The sequence below is a fragment of the Achroia grisella genome, unplaced genomic scaffold (assembly GCF_030625045.1).
Source record: "Achroia grisella isolate CSIRO2021 unplaced genomic scaffold, CSIRO_AGI_Agris_v1 utg487, whole genome shotgun sequence".
Taxonomy (NCBI): domain Eukaryota; kingdom Metazoa; phylum Arthropoda; class Insecta; order Lepidoptera; family Pyralidae; genus Achroia; species Achroia grisella.
In genome coordinates, this window is record NW_026712891.1 from 2,976,460 (window position 1) to 3,004,212 (window position 27,753).

At 32.3% G+C, this 27,753-nt stretch overlaps 4 protein-coding genes across 4 annotated transcripts; 2 read left to right on the top strand and 2 right to left on the bottom strand.

Annotated features, from left to right (window-relative positions):
- Nucleotides 1-1,224: 1,224 nt before the first annotated feature.
- On the top strand, nucleotides 1,225-10,090 carry LOC131845785 (WD repeat and HMG-box DNA-binding protein 1). The gene is made up of 16 exons (XM_059194875.1): nucleotides 1,225-1,456; nucleotides 2,046-2,289; nucleotides 2,367-2,613; nucleotides 2,772-2,887; nucleotides 3,285-3,453; nucleotides 3,791-3,925; nucleotides 4,252-4,456; nucleotides 5,177-5,359; nucleotides 5,734-5,896; nucleotides 6,434-6,560; nucleotides 6,774-6,982; nucleotides 7,386-7,484; nucleotides 7,568-7,690; nucleotides 8,629-8,949; nucleotides 9,341-9,481; nucleotides 9,737-10,090. The coding sequence occupies exons 1-16, from the start codon at nucleotides 1,380-1,382 to the stop codon at nucleotides 10,004-10,006; spliced, it is 2,829 nt and encodes a 942-aa protein (XP_059050858.1). The 5' UTR covers nucleotides 1,225-1,379; the 3' UTR covers nucleotides 10,007-10,090.
- A 15-nt stretch (nucleotides 10,091-10,105) lies between these two features.
- On the bottom strand, nucleotides 10,106-16,691 carry LOC131845783 (mitochondrial enolase superfamily member 1-like). The gene is made up of 9 exons (XM_059194873.1): nucleotides 16,457-16,691; nucleotides 14,558-14,776; nucleotides 14,061-14,183; nucleotides 13,545-13,695; nucleotides 12,834-12,991; nucleotides 12,181-12,323; nucleotides 11,423-11,586; nucleotides 10,560-10,741; nucleotides 10,106-10,261 (listed from the first exon to the last, which is right to left on the bottom strand). The coding sequence occupies exons 1-9, from the start codon at nucleotides 16,553-16,555 to the stop codon at nucleotides 10,130-10,132; spliced, it is 1,371 nt and encodes a 456-aa protein (XP_059050856.1). The 5' UTR covers nucleotides 16,556-16,691; the 3' UTR covers nucleotides 10,106-10,129.
- A 955-nt stretch (nucleotides 16,692-17,646) lies between these two features.
- LOC131845894 (uncharacterized) lies at nucleotides 17,647-23,085 on the bottom strand. Its single transcript, XM_059195046.1, has 4 exons — nucleotides 22,459-23,085; nucleotides 20,708-20,874; nucleotides 20,020-20,154; nucleotides 17,647-19,576 (listed from the first exon to the last, which is right to left on the bottom strand). Exons 1-4 carry the CDS (start codon nucleotides 22,766-22,768, stop codon nucleotides 19,427-19,429), a joined length of 762 nt encoding a protein of 253 aa, XP_059051029.1. The 5' UTR covers nucleotides 22,769-23,085; the 3' UTR covers nucleotides 17,647-19,426.
- A 1,198-nt stretch (nucleotides 23,086-24,283) lies between these two features.
- LOC131846003 (mitochondrial import receptor subunit TOM40 homolog) lies at nucleotides 24,284-27,713 on the top strand. The gene is made up of 3 exons (XM_059195201.1): nucleotides 24,284-25,149; nucleotides 26,058-26,252; nucleotides 27,475-27,713. Exons 1-3 carry the CDS (start codon nucleotides 24,397-24,399, stop codon nucleotides 27,697-27,699), a joined length of 1,173 nt encoding a protein of 390 aa, XP_059051184.1. The 5' UTR covers nucleotides 24,284-24,396; the 3' UTR covers nucleotides 27,700-27,713.
- The last annotated feature ends 40 nt before the right edge of the window (nucleotides 27,714-27,753 follow it).

Here is a 27,753-nt window from a genome sequence, read left to right on the forward strand (position 1 = left end):
ACATTTCGTAATTCTGCTTGATGGATTTTCCTTCAGGCAGAGATGCCAACAAAGATTGCGTATTGTCGATAAAGTAACGATGTCGCCGAAGCAAAAAATAAATAGAATCGATTTATCGATATTTCTGCTAACACGAATTGATCCCGAGATCATCAAACGAAAGTGAGGTATACTAAAAGGCTTGACCATCATGGCCATTAAGACTTAACGAGTTCACGGGTTCAATTCGTAGCACAGTACAAGAATTTGTATTATTGTTTATATTGGTCTCGATGTTTCCTATATATATTACATATGTGCTATAAAGTTTATTAGTCAGTACATTCCAAGCACGGCATGTGCTTGATATTCTATTTTATAATTATTTTTATTTATATAACAATAATAATGTGTAAAAGATCAAGTACCTTGTTTTTCAATACAACTCGTAGGTACTAATCACTAAATCAAGTGGTACTAGTTATATAGACAATATTTATATATATCATTACATGTTGGTTTTTTTAGGTCGGGTGTACTTCGAATTGATGGTGGATTTATAATATGATTCTGTACTAGACCTACATGAATAAGTATATTTCGATATAGGTTTCATTGAGAGATTTGGCCTTTGTGTGTACATTTTTTCTATTTAGTGTAAAGTTATGTACCAATAACAAGATAATTAAGTAGTAAGAAACTGTAAACGCTATGTAATCATAATACATTTATACCAGATATCGACATTCACTTAGTTACTACAGTAACTAGTGACTACAAGAATTAGAAAGTATCTACTCTTTACGCACCATTCGCCTCAGCTCTAATATCGATATATTTGTCATATTCATCTCTAAAAACAGTATTGCAAGATTATCCTTTGTTTTCCTACAAATTGTACCAAAAATACGTCCTTGAATTTATATCGTAATAAATTATTTAAAAATATGTTCTTTAACCATTTCATAATTTTCGAAATATATCAAATTTTATATTAGATAAACTAGTAATATAAGATTTGTAACTACAGACTATATTAAAGTAAAAAAGGCTAAATTAATCGAAACGCTATTGTATTTTTGAAAGAGCTGGCCATGACAGATGGAAACACTAAAATATAAAAAAAAAAATCCCGCCAAAATATTTGTCACATTTATTTGATAATTTTCTTGAAGACTTGGTAGTGATTTTAATTTTTAATTTATATTTGTTATTTTATACGTATTTTTTAAAGACATTGTTATTGTTCTTCGTGTTAAAATGTTCTATTACTTTATGTTATTTATATAGTTTTATTTCGTGATTGCTCTCATTTGGATAATGTTAAACGTGAATTGTGTCTGATGTGTTACTATTTGGTTTGTTAATTTATTATATCCGTGAAAGTTAATTGTAAAAAAATGAAAATTGATAGCAAACCGTTAAGATATGCTCACGCTGAAGGACACACTGATGTTTGTTATACGGAAGATGGAAAGTTAGTATTAAATATATTTAAACAACTTGATTTGAATGGAGAAATTACAGTTGCATTATGTTACTGCATACATATTTAAATGTAGACCATTATACAAATAAATAATTTAAAAATTTGGTCAATAAGTATACATATCATTGTTTGTAATAATAATACAGCCCATATTACAAAAAATATTCCAGGGACACTCCTGGAATATTTTTTGTAAGTAATACAGCCTAATATAATATTGTTATACAATTCAATATAAATTCATTATTGGTTGTGAAAAGGTAATATGCACTCTTTCGCAATTTAGTATGGATTAAGCATGTGAAGAAAGAAGCTTTGATAATTAGTTGCTTTAAAAGTAACCTGACATGAAGAGTTGGATATATGTACATATAAGTAGTAAAACCTACAATAAGCTAGTCATATCTTCTTATTTGTATCACTACAAGCACTGACCTTATAATAAATTGCCATTGATCAGCATCATGGACATTATCCTGAGATGACTGTGATACTCATGCATTGCTGTATTGGAGAACCAAGATATGCTTCAATATACTATAATTTCACTGCCTTATAACATCCTTAATAATTACAGGAACATAATCACATGTGGACATGATGGTGATGTAAGAATTTGGTTGGATATTGAAGATGATGACCCCATATCCCATTGTGTAGGGGAGAGTGCACTTGCCATATGTTTTAAGGAGAAGAGACTATATGTAGCCACAGACAATCATGCAGTTCAAGCTTACACTTTTCCAGCATTTGATAAAGATGGCATTGTCACTAGATTTACTGCACCAGTCACACAAATTAAGTCTGCAAGTAAAATGGAGGTATGTATTTATAAACTGGTGGTGCCTGTGATTTCATCCACATATGTGGATTATTATTTTTTTTTTGTCTATTATAGGCATTGGGATGCTCATCTGAAAATATGGAGGCAAAAATTTGTAGTTTAGAAGGTGGAGCACCACTGTTTATTATGTCACAACACAAGGGTCCTGTATTAAGTATTGCCATATGTCCACATATGAAATACGCAAGCTCTGCAAGTGGGGATGGTGTTATGAGGATCTGGGACATAGACACTCAAAATATAGTAAAGGAGGTCTCCTGTGTCACTAAAATTAACACATTTTATGTTGCCAAAGCACTATGTAAGTAATATGTAAGATTTTGTTAATTACATAATTTAAATGAGTAAATAAAATAAATAATTTATTTTGTAATTAATAAAATAGTAGAATGAAAATTTATTATCAATCGTAATAGTGGTGTGTCTGATATAGATACTGTTTATTACATGTTTTTATAGGTCGAATGGATTTTGAACCATTGGAGGGAAAATATCTGGCTTATCCAAATAACAGGGAAATAGTTCTTTTAGATTGTGAAAGCTGGAGCCAAAGGATGACCTTTACGCATGGTTTGGTGGGTAGAACTATAATTTATTAATGTATTATTATGTTTATTTCAATAATTTCATATATTACAGAAATCTGGGGTTGACATGTTTAAAAACAAAAACCCCAAATTAATTTAAATTATAAAAATATATATTACAGAAATGAAATCTTAATTAATTTTATATGATTCAATTTCTATTTCCATTCTATTTTATATATGATTTTTTAGTGTAAACACTGGTGGGGCATCAGTGGAGGATGATGATATGAGCATGTGGTCGGTCAGTCAGACCATTGTGATAAACTCTCCAGGATTTAGCCATTAATGAGGATTATCTAGACTGGTACATTGCTATTAGTGGGGTCATCAATCCCCATTACTTACGATCCCTACTTCCCCTATTAATTTTGCTTATTTTTAGATAAAATGTGCTATTTCGCAATGCCTGTTCTCACCCTGTGGACAATACCTAGCTGGAAGCACAGTAGCTGGGCAAATCGCAATTTGGGAGGTGCAAACAGGCACATGCCTTGATGTTGTAGAACATCCTACATCTCATAATGTTTCAGCTATGGCATGGAATCCTAAAGGTAAGGAATTAAAATATTTTATCATATATTTAGTATCAAATAACCATTCCAAATTAATTTATATAGCAAGTCCAACTCAATAATAAGTAGCGGAGTAGAGTTATGTTATCACATGACTCGACGTGATACCATTCTAAAGAACTAAGATGTCATGATTCTTATCCTGTAATTTCACCGCCTAACCTGTAGCCTACAATAGAAAGACAGCTTACGAAGCGAGCTCCAAGACGACTTTTTACATTCTACCTCTGGTGACAAGTCTATTTATAGCATACCAAATGCTCTAAAAGGCCAAACTAACACTAGATGTAAAAGTAATTACCATTATTCTTTATAGGCAATGGTGTGTTAGCGTATTGTGATGTTGCGGGTCAACTCGGTACGCTTATTAATTGTTATGGCAAGGATAGCCGTCAAATAGGTGATAATGTTGATGTTATGGATGATATTGAGATGGTCGAGAGGGATGACGGTAAGTTTAGTTTTTTTAGGTTTATGCACTAAAAAAATCATAATTATGACAAATTTATTTTTGTTTTACTTTATTATATGTAGAGACATATATGTATTATGAAAGTTTTTACAGAAAGTTTTTATTTTATTATGAATTTATAAGCTACAACCATTCTTTCAATGAATCCTTTCACCATATTGTTTTTATAGTCTTGTAAAATACAATTTATTAATATTGTTAACACAATACTTATTTCGATACAAATAAAATAAAATTGGGAAGGGCCAGTCAAGTTTTGACTGTCGTTTTTAGACGGCAACACCCAAACATATTTAATGTTGTAGACAATGACGATATAGTGGACAACTTAATTGGTAACGACAGTGATGACGACAATGCTATTTCGTTGGAGAAAATAAAGAATGAAACCCTGGGATTGCCGATTGAGCACGATGACTCCCGGCCTCCGTCGCGAGTAGCGCCACCATCTACTGTACCTCCTCAAGGTCCTTTTCAACCTTCGTCTACACCTACTCATTTAGAGCACAGGTAATATAATGTTACTGATATTATAAAGGCGGAATTTTTGTGTGGTTGGATGGATGTTTGTTACTCTTTCATACAAAAACTACTGAATGGATTTTATTAAAAGTTTACGATAATATAGCATATACATCAGAATAACAAATAGGGCTGTAAATTTCAAGCGGGTGAAATTGCGGGTACAGATGGTTTTGAAATTAAGTTCTAGTGACAAAGGTGACAAGTGTATGTTTCACTTGATTATAAGCCGTTTCCATAGTCATTGAGTGCAAATAACGTTAGGTTACACCTAAAACCCTATTTTATATCTAATATATTAGAATACGTTTTCCTTTGTGTAATTAGTTTTATATGAATAATGATTGCTTTTAGTGTTAATAGATTAAAACATTTTCCTTAGTAAGTTATACAAAGCAAATTCTAATATTATCATTATTATTAATTAAATAAGTCGAAAGCGATGTTATTATTTAAACCTAAAATTAATTACATTAACAAACAAAAACAAAAAAAAACAGATAAAAAAACACCTAAAAGTTAATTGCTATGATTGTCCCGTATCGTACCCGGTTTCATTAAATTAATTATTTACGGGTGTTATCATATAGACACTAGCATCTTATTTCTCATACATGTGGTAGGTTAAATATGTAATAGGCTAAAGAATTTAATGTCTTAGACATTAAAAAATGTTATAGCTAATAATTTCATTACTATATTTTTCAGATACATGTGTTGGAATGATATAGGTATAGTTCGATGTCATACGTCAGAAAATGGAGAGTCAAGTATAGATGTGGAGTTCCATGATACAAATATTCACCATGGTATACATCTAAACAACTATTTGAATCATACAATGGCTAGTTTGTCGTCAACAGTTCTGGCTTTGGCCTGTGAAACTCCAAGGTAAAAATATATATACTAGTTTTTATCTAAATTGGTCTATGTATTAGCAACAGTAAACTTTGTGTAAGGACGACTGCGTTGTTACCAGATTTTTGCCGCGTCTGCGCGAGTTTTTATTATGCATAACAAAATTTGTGTATGGAATCTACTTTTTTTATTTTTATATATATTTTTTATTCTAATGTTTATTATGAATAAAATTATGTAAATTTGTAGTAAGTGTTACTTTACGTAAAACCCGCTTAAAAATATAAAAATTTAAATTCGCCCGTTTATGAAAAACTATGCTCACCCCTGATCTAAGACATTTTATAGTCAATTATTATATTTCGTTTTTTTTATTAATATGTAATAAAGAAATCTAATTCTTTTAGCAAATTAGTGTGCATTTCGCTGGTGGGTAGTAGCAAGGAGTGGAGTGTTTCCTTGCCTGACACAGAAGAAGTTTTATGCGTGACGGCCGCCAGTGGAATCGTCGCCTGCGCCACGAACTCCCGTCTCTTAAGGCTGTTTACACCTATGGGCACTCAACGACAGGTAATATAATGTTTTATCATAATAATAACTCTAGACAATCCACAAAACACTTTATAATACCAAAATAAGCAGAACATTTACTATGGGTACTAGACAACTGAAAAAACTACTTAAATATTTTTATAATTTTAATTATAATTAAAGGTTTATTTAAAACCCAGACTACTACAGACAATTATATTATTGAATACAAATAAAGAAAATTAAACTCAACACCATCGTAAATAAGTACACCGGCTTAACCGTAACACTACACAGCACTCTTTAACATTAACAATTATTTTTAATGTTTATCTCCGTTGCGTATAAAGTACAGGCAAGGTAGACCTATGCAAGTCCAGAATACTAGAGATTTTTCAATACAATGCTTCACTTTTAGAAAATTGCGTGTTCAAGGTATTCGATTCAGAGTGTTGATGATATTTTATGGATATATTTATGCAATAAATTAAATTAAATATATATATGCGAACTATTTGTATGATATATACTACGAAGTATAATATATTTTTACTCAGTTTTTTTTTATCTTTTCAGGTAATATCGTTACCAGGCCCAGTAGTGTGTTTGGCTGCGTATAATACGACCGTGATGGCTGTTTATCATAAAACAGATCCTGGAATTTCAGATCAACATCTAGCGATGGATATTATAGCTACAAACGGTAATCAGTATATTATTTATTCACTATTGTTTTAATTAATTTCTTGAATGTTTTTGTTTTTATAATCAATCTTTAACTAATATTATATGATGACAAGTTTCTATTAATTAATATACACTATCACTAATTGATAACTCAAAAGTACGATTATATACTTAATTGTGTAACAAAACATATTTATCGTAGTGAAGGTTTTCTTGAATTATTCCACAGGTCGCCAAGTTCGTAGTAAAACAGTTCCTCTACCGCTGACTCCGAGTTCTAAATTGTCATGGGTCGGGGCCACCGACGTGGGCTCCCCGTGTGCATATGATAACACCGGGGTTCTGCGACTGTACGACGTCGCTAGCGGCGTGTGGATGCCTATATGCGATACTAACAACCATTCAAGAGGAGCATCTGACACTTGGTTTGTTGTATCTGTATGTATCCATAATAATTTAATTATTTTAAGTTCATAAGTAACTAGTGACCACCCTGATTTCATGCAGGTGTGATTGTGTGTCTAGTTTTTTTTTAAATAAAATGCAACACATGATATTAATAGTTAAAAATTTAACTTTCTATAGGTAAGATTTTTAAAATCGGTTAAGTTGGATTTTAATGAATAAACTCCAAATTACAAAAGATATGATTTTTTACATTATTTATTAAATAATTTAATATCTGTATATAAAAATCGTTATCCTTCATAGAAGGCATTAATCCTATATAGTTATTAATCTGTGTAACAAAAAAGTATTCCTATTATTCTGCACTGTATGTACCTACAAAGCCATGTACATAAAAATTGTGTTTGATACATTTTCCAAACTTGCTTCACAGGTAAGCGAACTAGTTCAGACTGTACGCGCCATATTGTGCAGAGGAACTTCTTTCCCCGTTACAGCTCCTAAGCCGATAATTAACGAGCTTCCCATACAGGTATGTGATGTTATTTAACATGAGATATACAATTTTTATTTGCTGTATTACTATTTATAATGCATTTTTTTAACTTAATTTAGATTCCATTATGTGAATTGGATTCTGAAAAATCTCAATACGAGGAGCAGTTGGTGCGATGGGCGCATACAACATCTGATGTTGACGTGAAAAATGCCCGTGAAACTGCACTCAAGTTATTCGCAGTGAGTATTCCTAGTATTGACTTTACACAGTTACATTGTACAATATAATAAGTTACACATTGATATATTATGTATTGTATATACGAGTATGTCAATGTAACTTATGTACATGAATAACGTTAACTTAATGTTGCTAGCTAGGAAATGCAATATGTATTTAATTTTATTCGGTACATCTTTGTCTTAGTACAATAATATATTTATGAAGCATTGTTACAAAATTACGTGACTTATATATTAAATTTGGAGTATACACATATACCAGTATTCATGGAATGTATCATTACTTTTAGAAAACTATTTTATGATGACATGACCTTGAGTGGCTTGATATTATATCTACATGTAGTATTTACTAATATGGCTATTTTTATGTTTATTTAGAAACTGCCCGCGATTTCACTCTCCGTTAAATTTAATAGAGACCCATATCTGTCCACTGACTACGGCTCTGTGTCGAACAAAAAGATAAAAAAGTCAGATTAAGTAGTAAATCTGTCTTTTTTATCGTTTAGCTCGACTGCCGTGAGTAGTAAAGTATATTGTCTTAAAGTTTTTTAAAGCAAACTGCCGCATTCAAAGTGTTTAGTTTTATATATATATATACTATGACTGATTTCCTCTTATTAATTGTTTAACCAGTTGGTTATATATTCAATATTTTTTCTATTTGAGTATTTAATTGAATTAGTGGTTTGGTGGAATTAGCTAATTGGTGGTTTGTATTCACACACTTAAACTTAAAAATGTAAAGTAATAATAATTATTTAAAAGAGCAACACGCAAGTTTCTTGCTCGTCCTTCTTGTGATGAGACAATTTTCCGAACGAACGGTAGATTAAAAAAAATGTAATGACTATTCAAAAGTGCTTCAATGTAAGTTTATTTGAATAAATGATTTTCTATTCTATTCTATAATATATACTTTTATGTTTTAGCTCGCCTGTCGTAGCGAAATAGAACAGCGTGCTATAGAACTAATGGAATTATTGAAAGACGACCGATTATTGATATTAGCTGCAAAGTATGCGTCACGTTCAGGGCGTATTCATTTAGCTGATAAGCTGTCCAATTTGGCGGACATCTGGGAGAAGGAGGCCGACAAAATGAACGTTGCACAAAATACACATTTCCAAGAATTGGACACTCAAGAGACGTATGATGTTACCAGCACGGAACAGGACTTGAATACGAGTTTAATAATTCCACAAAAAACGAAAGAGAAGAAAATTGAGAATATTACACCAATTAAACCAGTGGTAAGTTATATAATATAGCATCATGGCGAACGAAGTTTCTTTTATAAGGATGTTATCACTTTGATGATAATGGAAAAGTAAAATACTAAATATATTTCTAATTGTTATTGTAACGCTATCTCGCAGTGTTTTGACGTACCAGTGTGCTTATATCAGCAATAATTAAAGTGCCTTAGATATAAATTTACGAAATATTCTATGAGTTTTTCGGAAAAACTCATATAGAATCTTAAAAAGCAGAGCCTTACTTCAATACAAATTATAAATATGAAAAGCCTGTTTCCAAAATGAATGAAACGGTTGTCGTTTTATTCATTTTGGTCGTTTCTACTATTAGGATTGTTTGTCTCTTGGTATGGTATCAGAATTATATATGCAAATATAATTTCAGCCCATTAAATCGTCACCCGGTGGTGTGAGGAATCCATTTAGAAAGCAGCAAGAAGCAATAAAGGTGCAGAGTCCTTTGAGTTTGACAGAGAGGACCTTGGTAGAAGTACATTCAACAGATGTACCTGCAGAAAATACGTTAGTAAGTAAACATTAAGAAAAAGTTAAATAAAAAAAAATACACTTTACATAGAAAGTTATCCTTAAACTATTCTTTACCGAACTTTCTAATATGTGGCAATATATTAAAAAATAAACAGTATATAACTATAACCTAGAATTAAAATAGAGTACAGTTGAGACATTATGTCCTTACTCTATCACGGCACGGTGAATCTGCCATATATCTGTATAACATTTATATTTTTAAGGCCGTCATATTATGTCTTTGTTACAGCCATTGAAACCACTTGAAGGCGAAACATTTGTCGATTGGTTTTCGCGTAATAAACAAACGTTGGAACAGCAACAACCTGAGCTGACACCCTCGGAGCTCACTCGTCACGGTGTCAGAATGTTCAAGAGTATTCAAACAAAAGCCAATAATAACGAAACCAACGGACAAAAACGAAAGATTGATGATCTTACAGAGACTTCAGATCCTCCTGTGACGAGTGCCTCGAAACAATCTAAATTAAGCGCCTTTGCATTTCAAAAGAAAACATAGTATTAAGTTATAAGTTTTACTTTTTGACTGATGACATACTATTTTTCGATATTAGTTTCTTAATGTAAATATTAGGTTTATGGAATATTAATAAAATAATAACGATTTATATATTTGTATTTGTTAATTGACTAGTTCAGCTTCGTCGGGCAGTGTAAAAAGTCCTTCTTTGAACATTCTCTGCCATTCTGTACCGTTGGGATATGAAAACTTGTCTAAAGTTTCTGGCAGGAACTCTGTACTGTATCCAGCTACCTAAAAGAACATAATATGTATTTATATAACATTATAAAAACCTAAACTAATCGTCAAAATAAAATTATACAGGTATTACTTAGTCAAATTCAAAATAATTTATATTAATATAGGACATTTCATTTGTAGATAATTGTGACAAACTTTAATTAAGCTTTTTATCTCAATCTGTATATGCCGGCTAATTGCGGTACACAAAAATCTAAAATAAATGTCTGTCAACAGTCCGTAGGTACCTCTGCAATAATACGTAAAAAATACTCTAAAACACTAATAGAGATACTCGTATAAATCACACCTTTGGCGTTAGATATCTCGCATTTTCTACTATACAAGGATCAATGAAGTGTTCATGTTGTTGATCGACGTATTCTATGAGACGCCCCTCCATTGTGCCAGAGAGGGAGATGTAGTCCCAGAACTGAAGATGTTGCACCATCTCACAGAGTCCTACACCACCGGCGTGGGGACACACCTTTACTGCAATGACAATAATACTGATATGATAATAAAGCAATATGATCTCGTGATTCGGACAATACTTGTGTTATGGTTACTGTCTAGTACCCTGATATAAATACTTAGATATTTTTATTTTGTAATTACATAGAAAACATCCAGACCGATACAAATAATCATACTCATGAATACAAATGTTCGTATTGTGCGAAGAATCGAACCGGGACCATTGGAGTAAGGAGATGTGCTAAACCGCTTGATCACCGAGATTATAAGATGATACATATCGTAGGCTATACAATGAGGATAGTATATTAGAGTATTAAAAAAATAGATTTTATTGGTTCTTTTTACATTTAATTAATTTTATAGATATGATACTTCTTTATTTCTGTGTATTGCTCCCTAATAAATTAAGTAACGATTGGTAGGCAATATGGTTGTTTTTGTGGAATATAGCATGGTAGAATTATACCTATTAAGCGCTTTACAAATTAAAGTACCTATAGCAATGATCCACTACGATTTACCATTGCTTGTTAAATCGTGCACTTACCATTGGCTTGTTTGCCATGCCAATAATTTCTCAAATAACAATAATCAATTGGGTTTTTAAAGAAATACTATACAGTAACTGATATTTATTAGTATAATTTTTGTAGTTTTTGTAATGAATGGTAATCGTTTATATTAGAATAGTACCTTTAAGTTTCTCAGCCATTATATAAACGGAGAGTATCTCGTTGACGCTGCCAATTCGCGCAGAGTCTATCTGACAGTACTGCATACCGCCACTCTGCAGAAACTGCTTGAACATGACGCGGTTCGCACACATCTCACCTGTCGCCACTCCTATCCCGTATGGTCTGATAACATATAATAAAAAATATTATTCAGATTCGTCATGTTCAATTTAAAGAAACTATAATAAATGTAAGTTCCGTGACAACGTAATAATATTATAAACAATAATATCTCAGGACAATTCGCACAGCGCCATCTGTTACCCAAGTTAAGCTAGCTAAAGCTTGTGTTATAGATAGTAGACTAATACACATACATAATTTTTTTTCGTAAGTAAAAACTATCATACTTATGAATACAAATCGCACACTTATTATAATACTGACTTAACACAAAAATTACAAATTTTGGAAAGGCCACTTTATAAATGTGGTATTAGAATCTAATTTCAAAAATTTTTAATTTCTGAATTACACCAGTATTGTACTAGATATGCAAAATGTTTGTGCCGTCCGAGGAATTGAACTCACGCCCATTGGAAGTAAGGCGATGTGTTAACCCGCTAGCCCACCGAGGCCGTCAATAACATAATGTAACGCAAATTTGATTTATCTTAATGTATATCATAATTAGAACCCTAATCTTAAAATTAGGGTTTAAAATTTTGACCCTTAAAAACAACATATAAAAAAATTGTCTTAAATTAAAATTATTACTTTAATGCTTCAGATATAGCAGCATGTCCAAGCACATCGTCGGGCGATGTAGGCTCTTCGACCCATAATGGTTTTAGAGGAGCCAAATTCTTCACCCATTCTATAGCTTCGTTGACACTCCACGCTTGATTGGCATCTATCATCTAAAAAGAGAATTTAAAAGTTATATTACTTTGCATGTTTATTTGTAATTATTTATGATCATTATGGCAATAAAGTGTGTAGAGTTTAATTGAAATATAATCAAGTTTAGGTAATTACCTATCAAACTCATCGTAGGTAATTGTGGTCACTGGGAACAGGTACACATATAAATAAATTCCCCGTGTAAATACATTTACTATATTTAAACTATCATTCTCTGGAGGGAAGAATGGGACTATTAGTTATGGGGCCATTGTTAGCAGCCGTACTGGAAGCCAACGTAGTTAACAAGTGTACTTGTCAGAACAGGTTAATTGAGCTGACTCTGAGTTAATCTTTTCATTCATTTTTGGTGGCTCGCCAGCATATACCATTACCGCAGGCGGATGCACCGTTTCATTAACGTCCATAAAGACTATCATTAACATAACATTACGCGCATGTAAATATTAATTAATATTCAAAAGTAGGTATGAATGTAATTAATAGGTAGATATAACTTTGTTTACCAAAACTTTATCACTTCCGATGTGGTTGCGGACAGCACTGCATCTTCTATAGTCGTCTTCGAAGTTGACTCCGACCTTCACTTTGAAATGCGTGAAACCAAGGTTTAAATATTTATGGCACAGCTGCTTTACGAGTTCATCACTGTAGCCCATCCAACCTAGACAAATATAACACGCTAAGAAACGATAGAATATAGATAGATACTTGCTTCAAAATTACCTCCTTCGTCATTACATAAATAAGTATATAAATATAATTACTTTTTGCAAATTACTTTTTTCATACTACAGTGGTAGCAAACAAAAATGATAGATTCTACAAACGAACATTGCACGAAAAGCCAACTTTCTTCTTAATACAGGTAGGTACAAATTATACATCGACAGGCTCGGTGGTCTAGCAGATTACCACACAACCTTACTTCTGATGGTCGCGGGTCAATTTCTCGCATCATACAAACATTCGTATTCATGAATAAGCTTGTTTATATTGGTCTGAGTGTTTTTTATGTATATCTATTATGTATGTAGTTACATGTAAAAAAAAATTAAGTATTTGTATCAGTTGTTCAGTACCCATACACAAGTTCTGCTTAGCTTGGGACTAGATCAGTTCAATACATTGAGTCTTAAGGGAAATTACTAAATAGTGCTGTGTGCCATTTAAGCGTATTTACTTTAGGTAACTTATTTAATATTTTGAAGTCTCACCAACTTGGGTGGTGTAAGCTGGATAACCATTCTCGTACAAATATTTTTCCCTCGCCTCTTTCCCACTTTTCTTTGCCTCTAGAATTTGTATAGCTTCGCTTTTTGTAACGACATCTGTTATGTAGCGGAAATCAATTGTTGACACTAATTCCTGTAAATATTAATAGTTCAGGACCTAAGTATAATTATAAATCTGCCTAATGTTAACGCAATTAGCTTGTTATATTTTTTAAATGAACTTTAATACTTAATTTTTTGTAGTTGGTTTTGACCTACGGTTTCTATCTTTGAACCCATTATAACATCATAAATCACAAATTTATGTATAAGATTTTAATGCTTACTGCTTAGGTATGATTCATGCGTCCTGTATCATAATTTAGAATGTCGATTATACAGAAACAAGGCTAAATATGCAGTAACGCTGCTTTTACGCAAATTTATACGCTTGCATGCTGAAATATAGGTATACCAATATCTATATGTACTTATCTAAAGAAAAAAGACATTATATACCTCAGGTTCCATGTCAACCAGTAGCTTCCAAAGTGGTTTGTTTTCGATCTTAGCCCATAGGTCCCAAAGGGAATTAAGAATAGCCGCTACAGCCAAATGAACCACACCTTTCTCTGGCCCAATCTAAAATAATAACAAATTTAAACAATGTATTCCTATTAAACAGAACGATAAATTATAGTTTTTAATTAGAAATCCTACACAGGTATTTTATAACGCCAATTCCTACACCACGAGCGTTTGTTGAAAGCAATTGAAGTCTACATTCTGAGGCTACGACACAACGCGTGGTGTTCAGAATAACAACTTTTTTAATTGTGATTTTCTGGTATTGAAGGAGTCTAAGTTTATAGGAATGAAATACGCACTATGATATCTACAGAGAGCTTGATATAAAATATCAGTGAAAACTGCATTCAAAACGGTTCTATATTTATTTTTGATATTTAATTACTCGTGTTACCTTAATGATTAGACATAATAATAGCACCACATACCCATCTCATCTGAGAATCATTAGTAATAGTTCGCCAAAAACCAGCGAAGTTCGCGAAAATATCCTCTGCGTTTTTGCCAAGTACGAATCTCTTCATGGACCTGATGGTGAGCACGATGATCTCGGTGCCCCGGCCGCACGTGAACGTCAACCCGAAACCCTGCCTGCCGTTTTCCGTGGTAATGGTGACGTAGGCACAGGAATAGTCCGGATCAGTATGCTATAAAAGTGATTACTTAATATGTAATAAGGGTAAGAGATTATAATGTTTTAAGGTAAACAGTAATATGGAGTATTGATTTTATTCTTTAAGTGGTTAAAATAAGTAAGTAAGTTGATCTGACATATTTTAACAGGTTGTATTCGGTGGGCTAACTGACTTGATTAAATTTTTATAATAGTGTAAAAAATCGTCTTGTTTTCCCAGGACATGTCTTAGTTTTTCTATTGTCCTGGGACGTCCTGAATAATTAATAAGCAGCGTCTTGGGCCTTTAAATTTTGAAATTAATCATTACATAGTATAAAACAAAGTCGCTGTCGCTGTCTGTCCCTTAAATCTTTGTATGTATGCTTAAATCTTTAAAACTACGCAACGGATTTTGAACCGGTATTTTTAAATAGATAGAGTGATTCAAGAGGAAGATTTATATGTATAATACATATACACCCGTGCGAAGGGGGTGTACCCACCGGGGTTACAGTTAGTAAAAAATATAATTTATTTTAATTATATTAAATAATATGAATTACTTGAGTTTTATTTCACCTATTTACATTACATATTAATTTAACGAATGCAACTTTATTACTGTGTCCTGTTTTAAAATTGAACGTCTTGGCTTATAACAACTGAGGTTAATTAAAAAAGAGGTATTGTAAATATTTTACTGTAATTCAAGATGATATTTATACTTATAAATCTGTATCTACACAGTTTACGCATAGATAAGACAATTGTTTAGGTTAGTAGTCAGTAGATTTAGTGGTATTAATTTTGGACCTTATTAACTAATTATAACGAACATCAACAATAAATATTTGGATAATGATATCTACAGTGTAATGAATATTACTTAAATGATAAGCACTATACCTATGTAAATTAAGTTATCAGCTCAGTATAATCGAATTATAATAATAGTAATAATTGACTTAGCTACTAGGTAGGAACACGTACTATAGTGATTTTTAGTAGATTTTTATACATTACTTATACCAGTACCAGTACTACTTATGTTTTTAGCTCTATTTATGTGAAGTTATAAACGAACTACCTATGTAGTAGGTAGAAATATAATAACGCTCATAGATTACCTTCTTAACATCCGAAAGTGCATTGGAATCAAAGTTATCCTACTTAGAATCTAAGTTGAAATAGATATTGATAGGTATTGAATAGATCTATGCAGGCCGCAGTGCTATAGGTCTTAGCACCTGACCATAGACAAAACCCTCGATAAAAAAGAAAGTTGGAATGAAGGGCAAGTAAGCCATGAGTTAGGGATAACAGATATAGGACTCATAAAATCGCTGAATGTTTAGGTGTCCACATTAGAGTCAGCCTCGTAATGACCAGTGTGACCCATGAGTCAGACGGCCAATATGATCAAAACAGTAGATTTTTTCATACAACGGACAAACAAACGGTAATTTTAGTTCTTATTGAATTGATAATGGGTATGATGCGATCTAAAGTAAATACTTTTCTACCTCAGGTCAGGTCAGTTAGAAAATTACTACAATTACTACTAGGACTACCCTATCTGAGACTATATTCGTGAGCATTCTAAACAACGTTATTGTATATTATAAAAGCAATTTTTTGAAATAATTACATTCATATATTTAGTATATTATAGTGTTACAAGTGTAATAGAGTATATACGATATGTACTCACTAAAGCATCGGATCCATGGCTTCCCAGTGACGTGGGGAATCTCACGTCTTTTACATCGAGCTCTACAATCTTAAGGCCGCCTCTTCTGGTGGTAGGCATCGTGCTGCTTCGATGACAATTACAGCCAAACTGACATGAGCTGTTGTATCACTGATAACCTTACACCTCACACCACCAGATCATTAAACCAATACAAAGTTATCTATGTACACAGTATTGTGACCGACTGACAAAGGCTAATTGATATTTTTCGGGTGCCTACACTTGTAATATTTCTATCAACACTCGGCACCCTTCCATTAGTTTACTTCTCCACATAATGTGTATTTAAATTCAGTGAACTCAGTTCACATTATTACTTTATATAGTGTATGCGTTACTAGTAAGCCATGTAGAGAAAATTGAAATGTTGATTTTTTCTAATTTCCGTATGTACATTCTTTACCTGTATTATTTAATTCGAATAATCTATAGTTTGTTTGGCTTTTATTCAGAAATTATTATTAACTTTATACGTAAAGTATTATTTTAAATAATTATTCTGTTGTCTACATAATGTCATCATTTTCTAATCAGTTTTCTGTGTAAAAACAAATATAAGTGATAGTAGACACTCGTTTGGAGGGATATCGGTTCGAATCCTGTAAAAACTTTAAATAAAAATATTTTTATCAACTAAAGGTTTCCAAAATATGTATACGATTATACAGTCAGTGCGTAAATAAAAAAATCTTTTAGATAAAGCATGTATAATTTGATCTCTGATAATAGAAATATTTCCACAATATTATAAACATACATACGAATAATGAATAACAAGGTGTATAAATTATTGTCTAGCGCCGCAAATTTTTCCCTAAAATTTGGACAAAAATTCTTTGGAATGGTAATGCCACCGTGTAAATGTTTACTATTTACAAATTATTGCACATATATATATATATATATATTACAAACAAATTTCGTTTACAACCTGTTATAAAATGCATATTACATTTTTTTCCTGACATGACTAGGTTTTTACAAATTCGTTACAACATTATTTATATTGCTAATTGGGTACAAGAATAATTTTATGGTAAATAAATGTATTTACCTCTCACGACGTTTCGTTACAACACATTTTATTATATAAAATACTTGATATTTAAAAAAGATGCAAACACACAAATTTGTTATTTGATACAAATTTTATCACAGATGGCGCCAAATTTATTAAACCATTATCTGACAAAGAATATTTTTAATTAACAGTATTATTTACATAATAGATACATAACAACTTACATATTAATTTGAGCATATATTAATACAATTTTAAACTAATGGGGTCAATTTTGCATCATAGGCCTATGGTTCTAGAAATACTAAATCATGACTTATGAATATGTGGACTACTTATTATTCATTATTCATACATCATATTTTTAGAACCATCCTAACCCGATACGCCAGACATAACGCTAAGCCAAGAAGAGCCAAGTTGCTTGAATCAAGCACATATTTTACAGCACGTAAGGACTTCGTCTCTGTTTCATAAGCCATGCATATATACCTAATTTAAGCAGCTTGAATGCTAATGGGCCCGCATATAAGTCCTAGTAACAGCAGTTTTATCTTACTATGTGCATTTAATTAAACATGTGACTAAATTAACATCTATATACATACAGAATAAATACACAAGACATACCTATATTATACATATAAAAAGTATGTTTTTGCCAAGATAAATATAAAATACTTGTGATGCTAAATGTATGTAATTATTTTTGTAAGAAATAATGAAGTTTTAGAATAAGCGATATAATAAAGCGGTAAAATTGTAAGAATATTTCATAAAAAAAAGAAGAATATATATACCTAGAACTTTTCTTTCAAGCTTTATTTATCCGCAAGAAAGGGAATGTATGGAATTATAAGCACTGTGAAAGAAGTTAAGCAAGAATATCTAAAAATCTATAATGTAAAAATTAAAAGTAATCTATAGGCACTCTAGACTCAATGAAGCAATAATTACAAAAAAATTTGGTTCTCCTTTCATGAAATAGCGTATAAATAAATATTAATCGAATGATTGATTGATGTGCTTATTAGGTGTATTTACCGTACGGAATAATGTTTAACTTTTATGTACATACCTACTACTACATTTAAAATTTTTGTTAGTAAATTTAAATATAAATAACCCTGGACAATTAACACAGCACCATCTAGTCCCACGGTAAGCAGAGCATGGTTTATTGGTACTAGACAACTATATTGGGTATATATATATTTTTTTGTAAATACATAAATAATATAGGTACATAGAAAATGTAAATGCATAGAAAATGATACAAACAATCACACTCATGAATACAAATGATTGCACCCGTGCGAGGAATCGAACCCGCGACTATCGGAAGTGAAGCGGTGTGCTAAACTGTTGGATCACTGAGGTCGTCATTTGAAATCATAATACAACGATAAGATAAATTACATGTTTATAATCATGTAGGTGCGAAAATTTCCAAAACAACTGTACATACTGTATAATATTTCTTATTAGATATATCTATAGTAATCTCATATCTTAACTCTTTAGAGTAAGTAGAAGCTACATCTTTCAATTTATTAATATCTCCAAATTGGTAAAATAATTCATGTTTTGCGTTACTAAATACATATAAATTACAAACATTTTGCAATTTGTTGTTTAATGAATACAGTAACGTAATTGTAAATGGATTGCCTTACCACTTGTGCAAAGAATGTGGAATATTACTCCATTTCTATTCATTTTGTCTCATTTAGACTTTTCAGTTTTCATTGCTCTACTGTCATACAGAACGCAATATTCTTATTATATTATTAAATTACTTTTTTTTTACTTTTGACGCTATATTTTGCTTAAATGTAAAAATTCTAGAAAAATATGTTTAGATTTTCATTATAAACAATTATCTTCACTTATATTCTTGTAGGGGTCTATTTCTTGGTTTTCATGTTTTTTTTATACATAATGGATAGTCCTTTAACAATTTCCCTTTCTCCTTGATCCCACAACAGTGTCGCCAAGTGGCCAAGCGACGGATCATCGTTATTTCGAGACCAATCTAGCAGCAACTTATAGCGAGCCTGCAATTAAGAGATTGTCATATGTATATGGTGTGAAATTTAGTTTATTTTTAATATTATTGATATTATAATACTTTATTCAATCATAAATAATACACTTTAAAATACAAAATTTACCAACAGTGACGGAGGACTGTATTAGGGTGGTTTTGTAATGAGACACGGGATGTGTTGATGTGATTACAAAACCACCCTAATACGTGAGGTAAAATATGTATGTTTAGCTAGTAGACCAAAAACGTAAAGATCAGGAATGGCATTAGATAACAATCGGTATATAAAATACAAAAATATATTTTAAGAAATTATCTAAAAGCCTTCAGCAACAACAACAACAGTTTGTTGTACTTCTACCTTGAAAACTCAAAATAAAAGTATAAAAAGTACACTCAGTATGCAAAAAAAAACATATTTTTTGGAAATTTTAAATTCGCCACTATTACCTCTGACACGCCATTTTTACTTTCATCAATTTCAAATGTTTCAATTCTGCCTCTTGTGTAGCCCATTGTTACAAACAAATTGCGCCAGTTTCTACCTAAGTTTTTTGATACGAAATCCATATACTCATATTCAACCTGAAAAAAAAATGCATGTGTTTTATAAAAGTAATAATCAAATATATAAATAGATATGTATGATCAATTCAATTATATATACATATTTTAAAGCTATTCATATCCTAATTAATAATTATCATGTTAACTAAACCAAAATAAAGATATCGAATAATAAAAACCTAACTGGAATAATGTTGATAAAATCTTACTAATGTTATAAATGTGAATGTTTGTAAGTATGGACGGATGTTTATTCCTCTTTCTCGCAAAAATACTGCTATTGATACTGATATCATGTAAATTGGGCGAAATATAATGATAAATGTCAAGTATGTGTGATGCAGACCAAGTTGTGCGGGTTAGCTAGTGTAAATATATTATATTTTCCAAATAAAATATATTTACACTAGCTAACCCGCTGTATATTTACACTGTACACTTTATATTTAGCTGCAATACTAAATATACAAAAAAAAAAAAATTAAATGATATTTAGAAAAAAGGTTTCTGTTGTTTTTTTTGTAATAATTATATATTTTTTTCATTTGTAAATCATTGTGATGGATCATACCTCATCTTTAGCTTCCATAAGTAATGTTATTAGGTTGTCCTTTTCAATTTTTTCTTCATTAGGATCTACATTTTGTTGTTGTTGTGTGGAAGGTCCCATATTATAAGAATAGGTGTTGCCCCAGTGAACACCCGTACTGTTGACTATATTTACCACATGTCCAGTTGCTAAAAAGAAAATATTATTTTCATAATGATCATAAGATTTGAAAATCAACCATACTAAGCTGAGCCCATCTGGTGCCTGGGGGGAAAGGGGTTATAAGTAATGTGGACTAATGACCCCATTGATAGCAATGTACAATGTCAGGTAGTCCTCAACATGGTTCCCCCTGGAAACCATTGTGATAAATTCCTGACATGACCACCTCATGTTCATCTGTTTATCATCCAATATAAAAAAAACTGGTGCATATTCTCAATATTGATAACAATCCTAACCATTATAGTACTGTTCTTTTGAAACAATCTAGATGAACAATGTTAATTACTAGTTTTGTTGATCAGGAAATATGAAATTAATATGTTGCTACCATAATTGAAGGGTAAGTATAAGATAACCAAGGTCAAATGACACAGTGCCATCTAGACCCAAGGTAAACAGAGCTTGTTTTACTATACAACTGATATAAATACTTCAATGCATTTTTCTAAATGCATGTTTGAGATGTAAAACTTATAACCATCACATAATAAAGTCATGTGCTAATCTGCTTGACCACAGAGGCCATCAAAATGTGCAATGCTTAGCAATTTCTATTAAGAATAAAAATTGCTAATCATTGCACACTTTGATAAGTCAATGCTATTAGAGTATAATTAGTTTCCAGTGTAGACTGGCAGAATTGCATAGTGCCCTTGAAATAAATTGTAACTAAAACATTGACAGTTTTGCATTCTTTCATTAGGAACATACCAACATAATGACACAGGATTTAGTGATAATGCACTGAAAAAATGACATCAGCAGTTTTTATCTGTATGCTTGATGAGACTTTAAAATTTATTTGATAGTTAACTTACCAATGTGAATATGAACTTACATCAGTATTATAGTAAAGAGTATTCTTATGTCATGATTATTGGTATTGGATTGGATTGTAATTTAGATTAACATTACATTGAAAAGTAGGAGTTTCTTTGTTCAGATAAGTACAAGAAAATTTTGTATTATTTACTATGATGACACAGTATTATTTACTAATGTGGCTGTTATCGTTACACTACCCTACTTCAAAAATATTGCCTACCTAAAATATTGTTTTCTAGTTCCAATAATGAAAAAGAAAAAAAATATTATTTGCATATATATGTCTACTATTAAATTGAGTGTGTGTACATATTTCTAAATAAATTACAGGTACAGAGACATATCATCTTTGTTCTTCTTTCATTGGAGTTATGTGATGCGAAATGTGTACATATGGTGACAGTTACCACTTAGAATCTAGATAGCAATTCCTGTATCATATGATACACATAGAGAAAGACATATCCACAAATTATTTATATAAAACATGTATTGGAAAAAATATTATTTTACTAATATTATCAACACCAACATTTGTGAGTATGGATGGATGGATTCTTTCTCATGCATGCAAAACTATGGAATGGATTTTAATGAAACTTTACAATAATAAAGCCTATACATTACAGTAACACATAGGCAACTTTATGATGATGAAACTGAGGGTACAGTCAGTATCTCAATACTTAGTAGAAGTCAACTATAACATGTAAATATCTCACCTTGTGTGTTCACTGTAAAGTCTTTGTTTGGAACATTAAATTCATTTTTCTTTGTTTTTGATTTACTAAATCCATTCTTCTTTTTGTTCTGATTCGAGAATGCTTCATCAAATTTGGGATTTTCTTCAATATCATTGTCTTCAATTAATATTTCTTCCGGCTCGATATATGGTGAACTTGGCTTCGCGTTATTATTACTAGGTTGGTTTTCCTCATTAACTTCAGTATTTTGGCTGGGATCTTGTCGAGGTGGCCTCGGTACTGCATCCGATTTGAGATTGCGTCGAATAATATCAAGTAATTTTGCCATAGTTGCCTTAATAATTACTATTAAGATAAAATTTAAAACGAAACTACTTTCAAAGTAGTAGATTGAAAGTAAACAAAGGATAGGTCAGGGTGTATTTTCGATACTTTATTTATTAATAAAATATACTTTTCTTCTATTATTTCCCAATTAATTTAGCAATTATGCAGCAACAAAATCAATTGCAAACTCAAATACTCAATATGAAGAGAACACAAAAATGTATTTTTTAAATATGTCAGTACCAAGCTATAATAAATAGGGAGATAAAATGCAATAAGGAAGAAATTATTAAATTACTATCGCGCCTAATACAGATTACATACAAAATGCAGAGGCTGAGGAACTATGAATTAGTTGTGAATTGACATAGACTGACAGTCCGTGACGTATCCGGGTCCAATTGAATTGTAGTGATAATTTACTGAGTGCTACTTTCGTCTGTAATAGAGTCAATGTTTTAATTTTGTTAATTTATTTCCATTCACGTGCCGCCTACTTTATTCATACTCCTTTGCCTAAGGTTGTCTTCTTTACGGTACACAACTATTTCCTCCTCCCTGAATATAGTTATTAAGTAGTTACGTACTCGAATAACAAATAAAGTAGGCTCTATATTAGTAATGAGGGCTAGTGACCGCACAAATAGTAATGTGAGGGCAACTTCTACGTGGTTTGTAACGATGGGCTAACTAACCTGATTTGATCGTGACCTAACTCATCCTAACATTCTCCACAAGTAGGTACCTATTCTGCTAGCGTTAGCGTTAAAGTAGATATATGGGTGCACCATTTACTAAAAACGAAAGTAAACTGTATTAATCATATAATATAATAATTGACAAATAATTCTAATATAGTAAGTATAAGTACATATTTTCACGTCTGTAATTGCAAAAGGGTTGGTAGAAGTTTGTTTACTACTGCTATGATGTTGTGACACACTTGAAATGACCAATATTCGCAGTAAATATTAAAAAAAATCATAATAGCTAACTGTCTTCTGCCTTAATTACCACTAGGTAGCGACTCGCAACACAAAAATCCCAAGTAAATAGATACCACAAATACAATCATGGCATTGGGTTTTCCCCGCTAAATATATACAGAATTCCCCACTTACATAAATATGACGAACGATGAGTCACGAATTCATCGTTAGGTCAAATTCTTGCTTTACTGAAAGCAAAAAGCGTCTAATTTGACAATGGACATCCAATGCTTACAAAAAATCCTTTTTCGGAACAAAGTTTAATGTGCTGAATATATCCAATTTAAACGCATAATTAAGAATAATACAATTAAATTGTGGTATACGGCGATAAAGTACTGAATGCACGCTCTTCTTAGCGTCACTGCACTCATAAACGATTTGTGGCTTTTACAAAGGCATCTTGACGAGGATGAGATTATTGGTTTAACCGGCGGCATAAAGTTTCGTTTACTAATTTATGTGTCACCCTACATAAAAACATAAAAAACAAAAAAGTTCTATTTTTGAAACATGTTATATGGTAATTTATAGTTGTATTTTTTATTAATGTCATTTTGAACCGCTACTGCTACTTTTATACTATTTATTTATAGTGTTACATTTATATGTTAAAATTTCTTAATAGGAGATTAGTGAGATGTACACAACACACACTTCATCGAATACATCTTCTGTGTCATTATCAAAGCTACTAAATCTGGGTTTTTTTGAAACGTTGTACGCTAAAAGTAATTCGAATCCATGTTCAAGAGCAAATTCACCTAGAAAAGACCCGTGTTCGCCTTGTCCAGCGCCACCTGTAGATACATGTGCAGCTGGAGATGCTCCTTCACCGTCGTCACCACCGAAATGTGCGTGTAGCGTGCCCGAGACTAATAAATCTACTGTTGGAGATAGGGGAAAAACAGGCGCTGGTGTTACAGGATCGCGTACGGAGCGTGTTTGCGAGAAGAACCCTGATATTCTTCCTGCAGGCGCAACCAACCCGGGTCTGCTACGCTACATACACAATGCAGCGCGCTACCGTCTCCCTCAGTGTTTTGAAGGAGGATGTGTATCGGTTAAACAGAAATCTAAAAACAATTGGGTTTTGGGCCATTCGTTGTCCTTCAGTTCGGTGTCTCCAGGCGGTTACAAATTGTTACTTTCTTACGTTGACAAGAACAAACCTATAGGCATTCCTTATTTCGTAATGGAAGCGGCTCCTGGTGGTCAAATGAGCTGCGAGATGCGGGTTGGGCCTAGTCAAGGCACGCGGGCTACTATTGTGGCCCAAATTGCCGATGCAGAATTGTACAGTTTTGAAAGTATATTTGATACGTACTTCAATAGTTTTACGGCGTCTATAATTGCAGTGAACCGCGAGTTTATTGCTATACATTATCTACAGGTAAGAGTAACATAACGTAACTTTAAATTTCTGTGTAACACTCGGAAGAAGATCGATATTTGTCTTCGTCCGACTGTAACGAACCAAACAAACAGCGGTAATCTGGGAATGTCATGTTTCACTTACTGTATTGGTGACAATATCTCTAACTTCTCCATTTGGGCTTTCCTATAATTTCCTATAATTTCTAATATAAGTATATTTTTTTAATCTACAGGTTACCTTTCTAACAATTACAAACTTTATTCATGTTAACGATAACATTTTATTCTATACTACGATGACGACCTCGGTGGTCTAGCGGTCTAGCACACCGCTTTACGTCCGATGGTCGCGGATTAGATTCCTCGCACGGCACAAGCATTTGTATTCATGAGTATGATTGTTTGTATCGGTCTGGGTGTTTTCTATGTATATTATGTATGTATTTACGAAAAAAAAAAAATTATGTATGTTGTATGTGTATCAGTTATCTAGTACCCGTAACACAAGCTTTAGCTAGCTTAGCTTGGGTCTAGATGGCGCTTTGTGATTTGTCCTGAGATTATTATTATATATACTAGCTACCTGCCCCGATTTCGCAAGGGTCTACATGTATTACATATATAAACCTTCTTCTTGAATCACTATCTATTGCTAACTATTAATGCAGTTGCTAACTCACTAATGCAGTTTGCATTAAAATCTGTTGCATAGTTTAAAAGATCTTAAGCGAAAAATACAGCGGAAGTTACTTAATTTTATACTAGGTAATATATGTACCTACAGTTTGTTGTGTGTAAGGCACCTACCTTATGAAGAAATTCAGTTAAGTACAACAAAACAATATTGATAGAATATCCTATCATTTTATACGTAATAATATTCTGGTGGTACCTACTTGGTAATTTTATTCTTCTTTTGTACAGGCTATAACTGAACAGATATCTCTTGGAGCGGAAGTGGTAGCTCGAGGGCACGCTGCTGAGCTCAGCTCTGCATCAGGTGCTGGTCGGTGGGTCGGCGAGGATCATTCAGTCAGCGCCACTCTTGGGAATAGGGGCTTGGATCTCTGTTATGCCCGCGTACTTAAACCGTATCTCACAGTGGCTGCCATGCTGGAGGTAATAGGAATTAAGTGTAATTGATTACCTACTTGGGAATAATGATACTATAGGGATAGTACATTTCCACTAGAATACAAATATACAAATGACAAAATCTTTGTAAAAATATTGTTTATCGGCCAAGTAACTTGCGTACTGTGTTTCGATTTAAAAAACAACAAAACATTTACTTCTTCTTTATCATACTTCTTTTTTATTTTCTCTTAAATATCAGCAACGGTGCTGCAGCGCATGTCTACGAAATTGAGTTCATGGGGCTACAGCTATACACGATAGCTTACGCCATCAGCCGTACCGTATACTTGACTTGTAACTTGCTTAGGTAGGCATCTTTTAATCGAATATACATATTTAAAACAATGAAGTGTCGCTGACACAACCAGTTAGCGACTCTTCTTTGTTTGTAAACCATTTGGAATAAAACTAACATATTTCGAATTTTAAATGACCACAAGTTTTTAGTGAATACCACACCTAAATAAGTCGATCAATTTCTGAGATTAGCGCGCACAAATGCACAGAGAATCAGACAAAAGTTCTAATAATATCTCTCGTTTATGTGCACTGTACACATATGTACACAGCAATCAGTTAGGAAAAATATTATTATATATACATAGATTCGGTTGGAAAATGTAATCTTGTCAACAAGCTCATGCCGACGGGATTTCATTCCGCATTTTGTCCGGACTGAGCGCATTTTCAATCATTTTATTATATTAAGTACTTACTAGTTAATGTCACTCTGATTGATGTACGGTGAGGAAATTTTTTTTATAGTATAGGAGACAAACGAACTTGGGGCTAACCTGCTGGTAAGTGATTATCGCCGCCCGCGCTGCCGGTTTTTAAGAAGGAATAAGCTCTTTTCTTGAAGGTTTAAATATCGTATCGGTTCGCAAATAGGTATACACTATTGCTATTATGGTGATTCCACAATGCCGTTGTACGTAGGTAAATGTTTCAGGTGGAGGAGAGATTGTAAAATTTGTTAATGATAACTGCTTAATCTAGATCTATTAAATTTGTATATCATCAGAACAAGTAGTAGTGATACTTATTTAAACGCTGTTACGAGTTCAAGCATTCTCATAACAAAAGATCTTTTCGCAGAGAGCCATATCCAAATATCAAAAATCTTTGTGAATATATATATATAAAAATTTAAAATAGTGTATAACAATATCTGTCACATTTAAAAATTATTATTTTGCAATAGGTTGGTTTCGCAATACGCCGCGCCGTAGCCACCCTGGCCTATGAATGGCATACTGACGAGTGGACAGTACGAGGGTCGGCAGACTCGGATGGGCTCGTGGGGGCCACCCTACAGCGCGCACTTGGAGGGAAGAGAGCCCAGCTTGCATGTGCCATCTCAGCTCTTCTTAATCACCCTAACGATAAATTCAGACTTGGGTTTGGAATAACGGCTGCTATTATTTGAAGTAACTAAATACAATAATATTTTTTTTATTTATTTATTTATTTAATTCAGGCT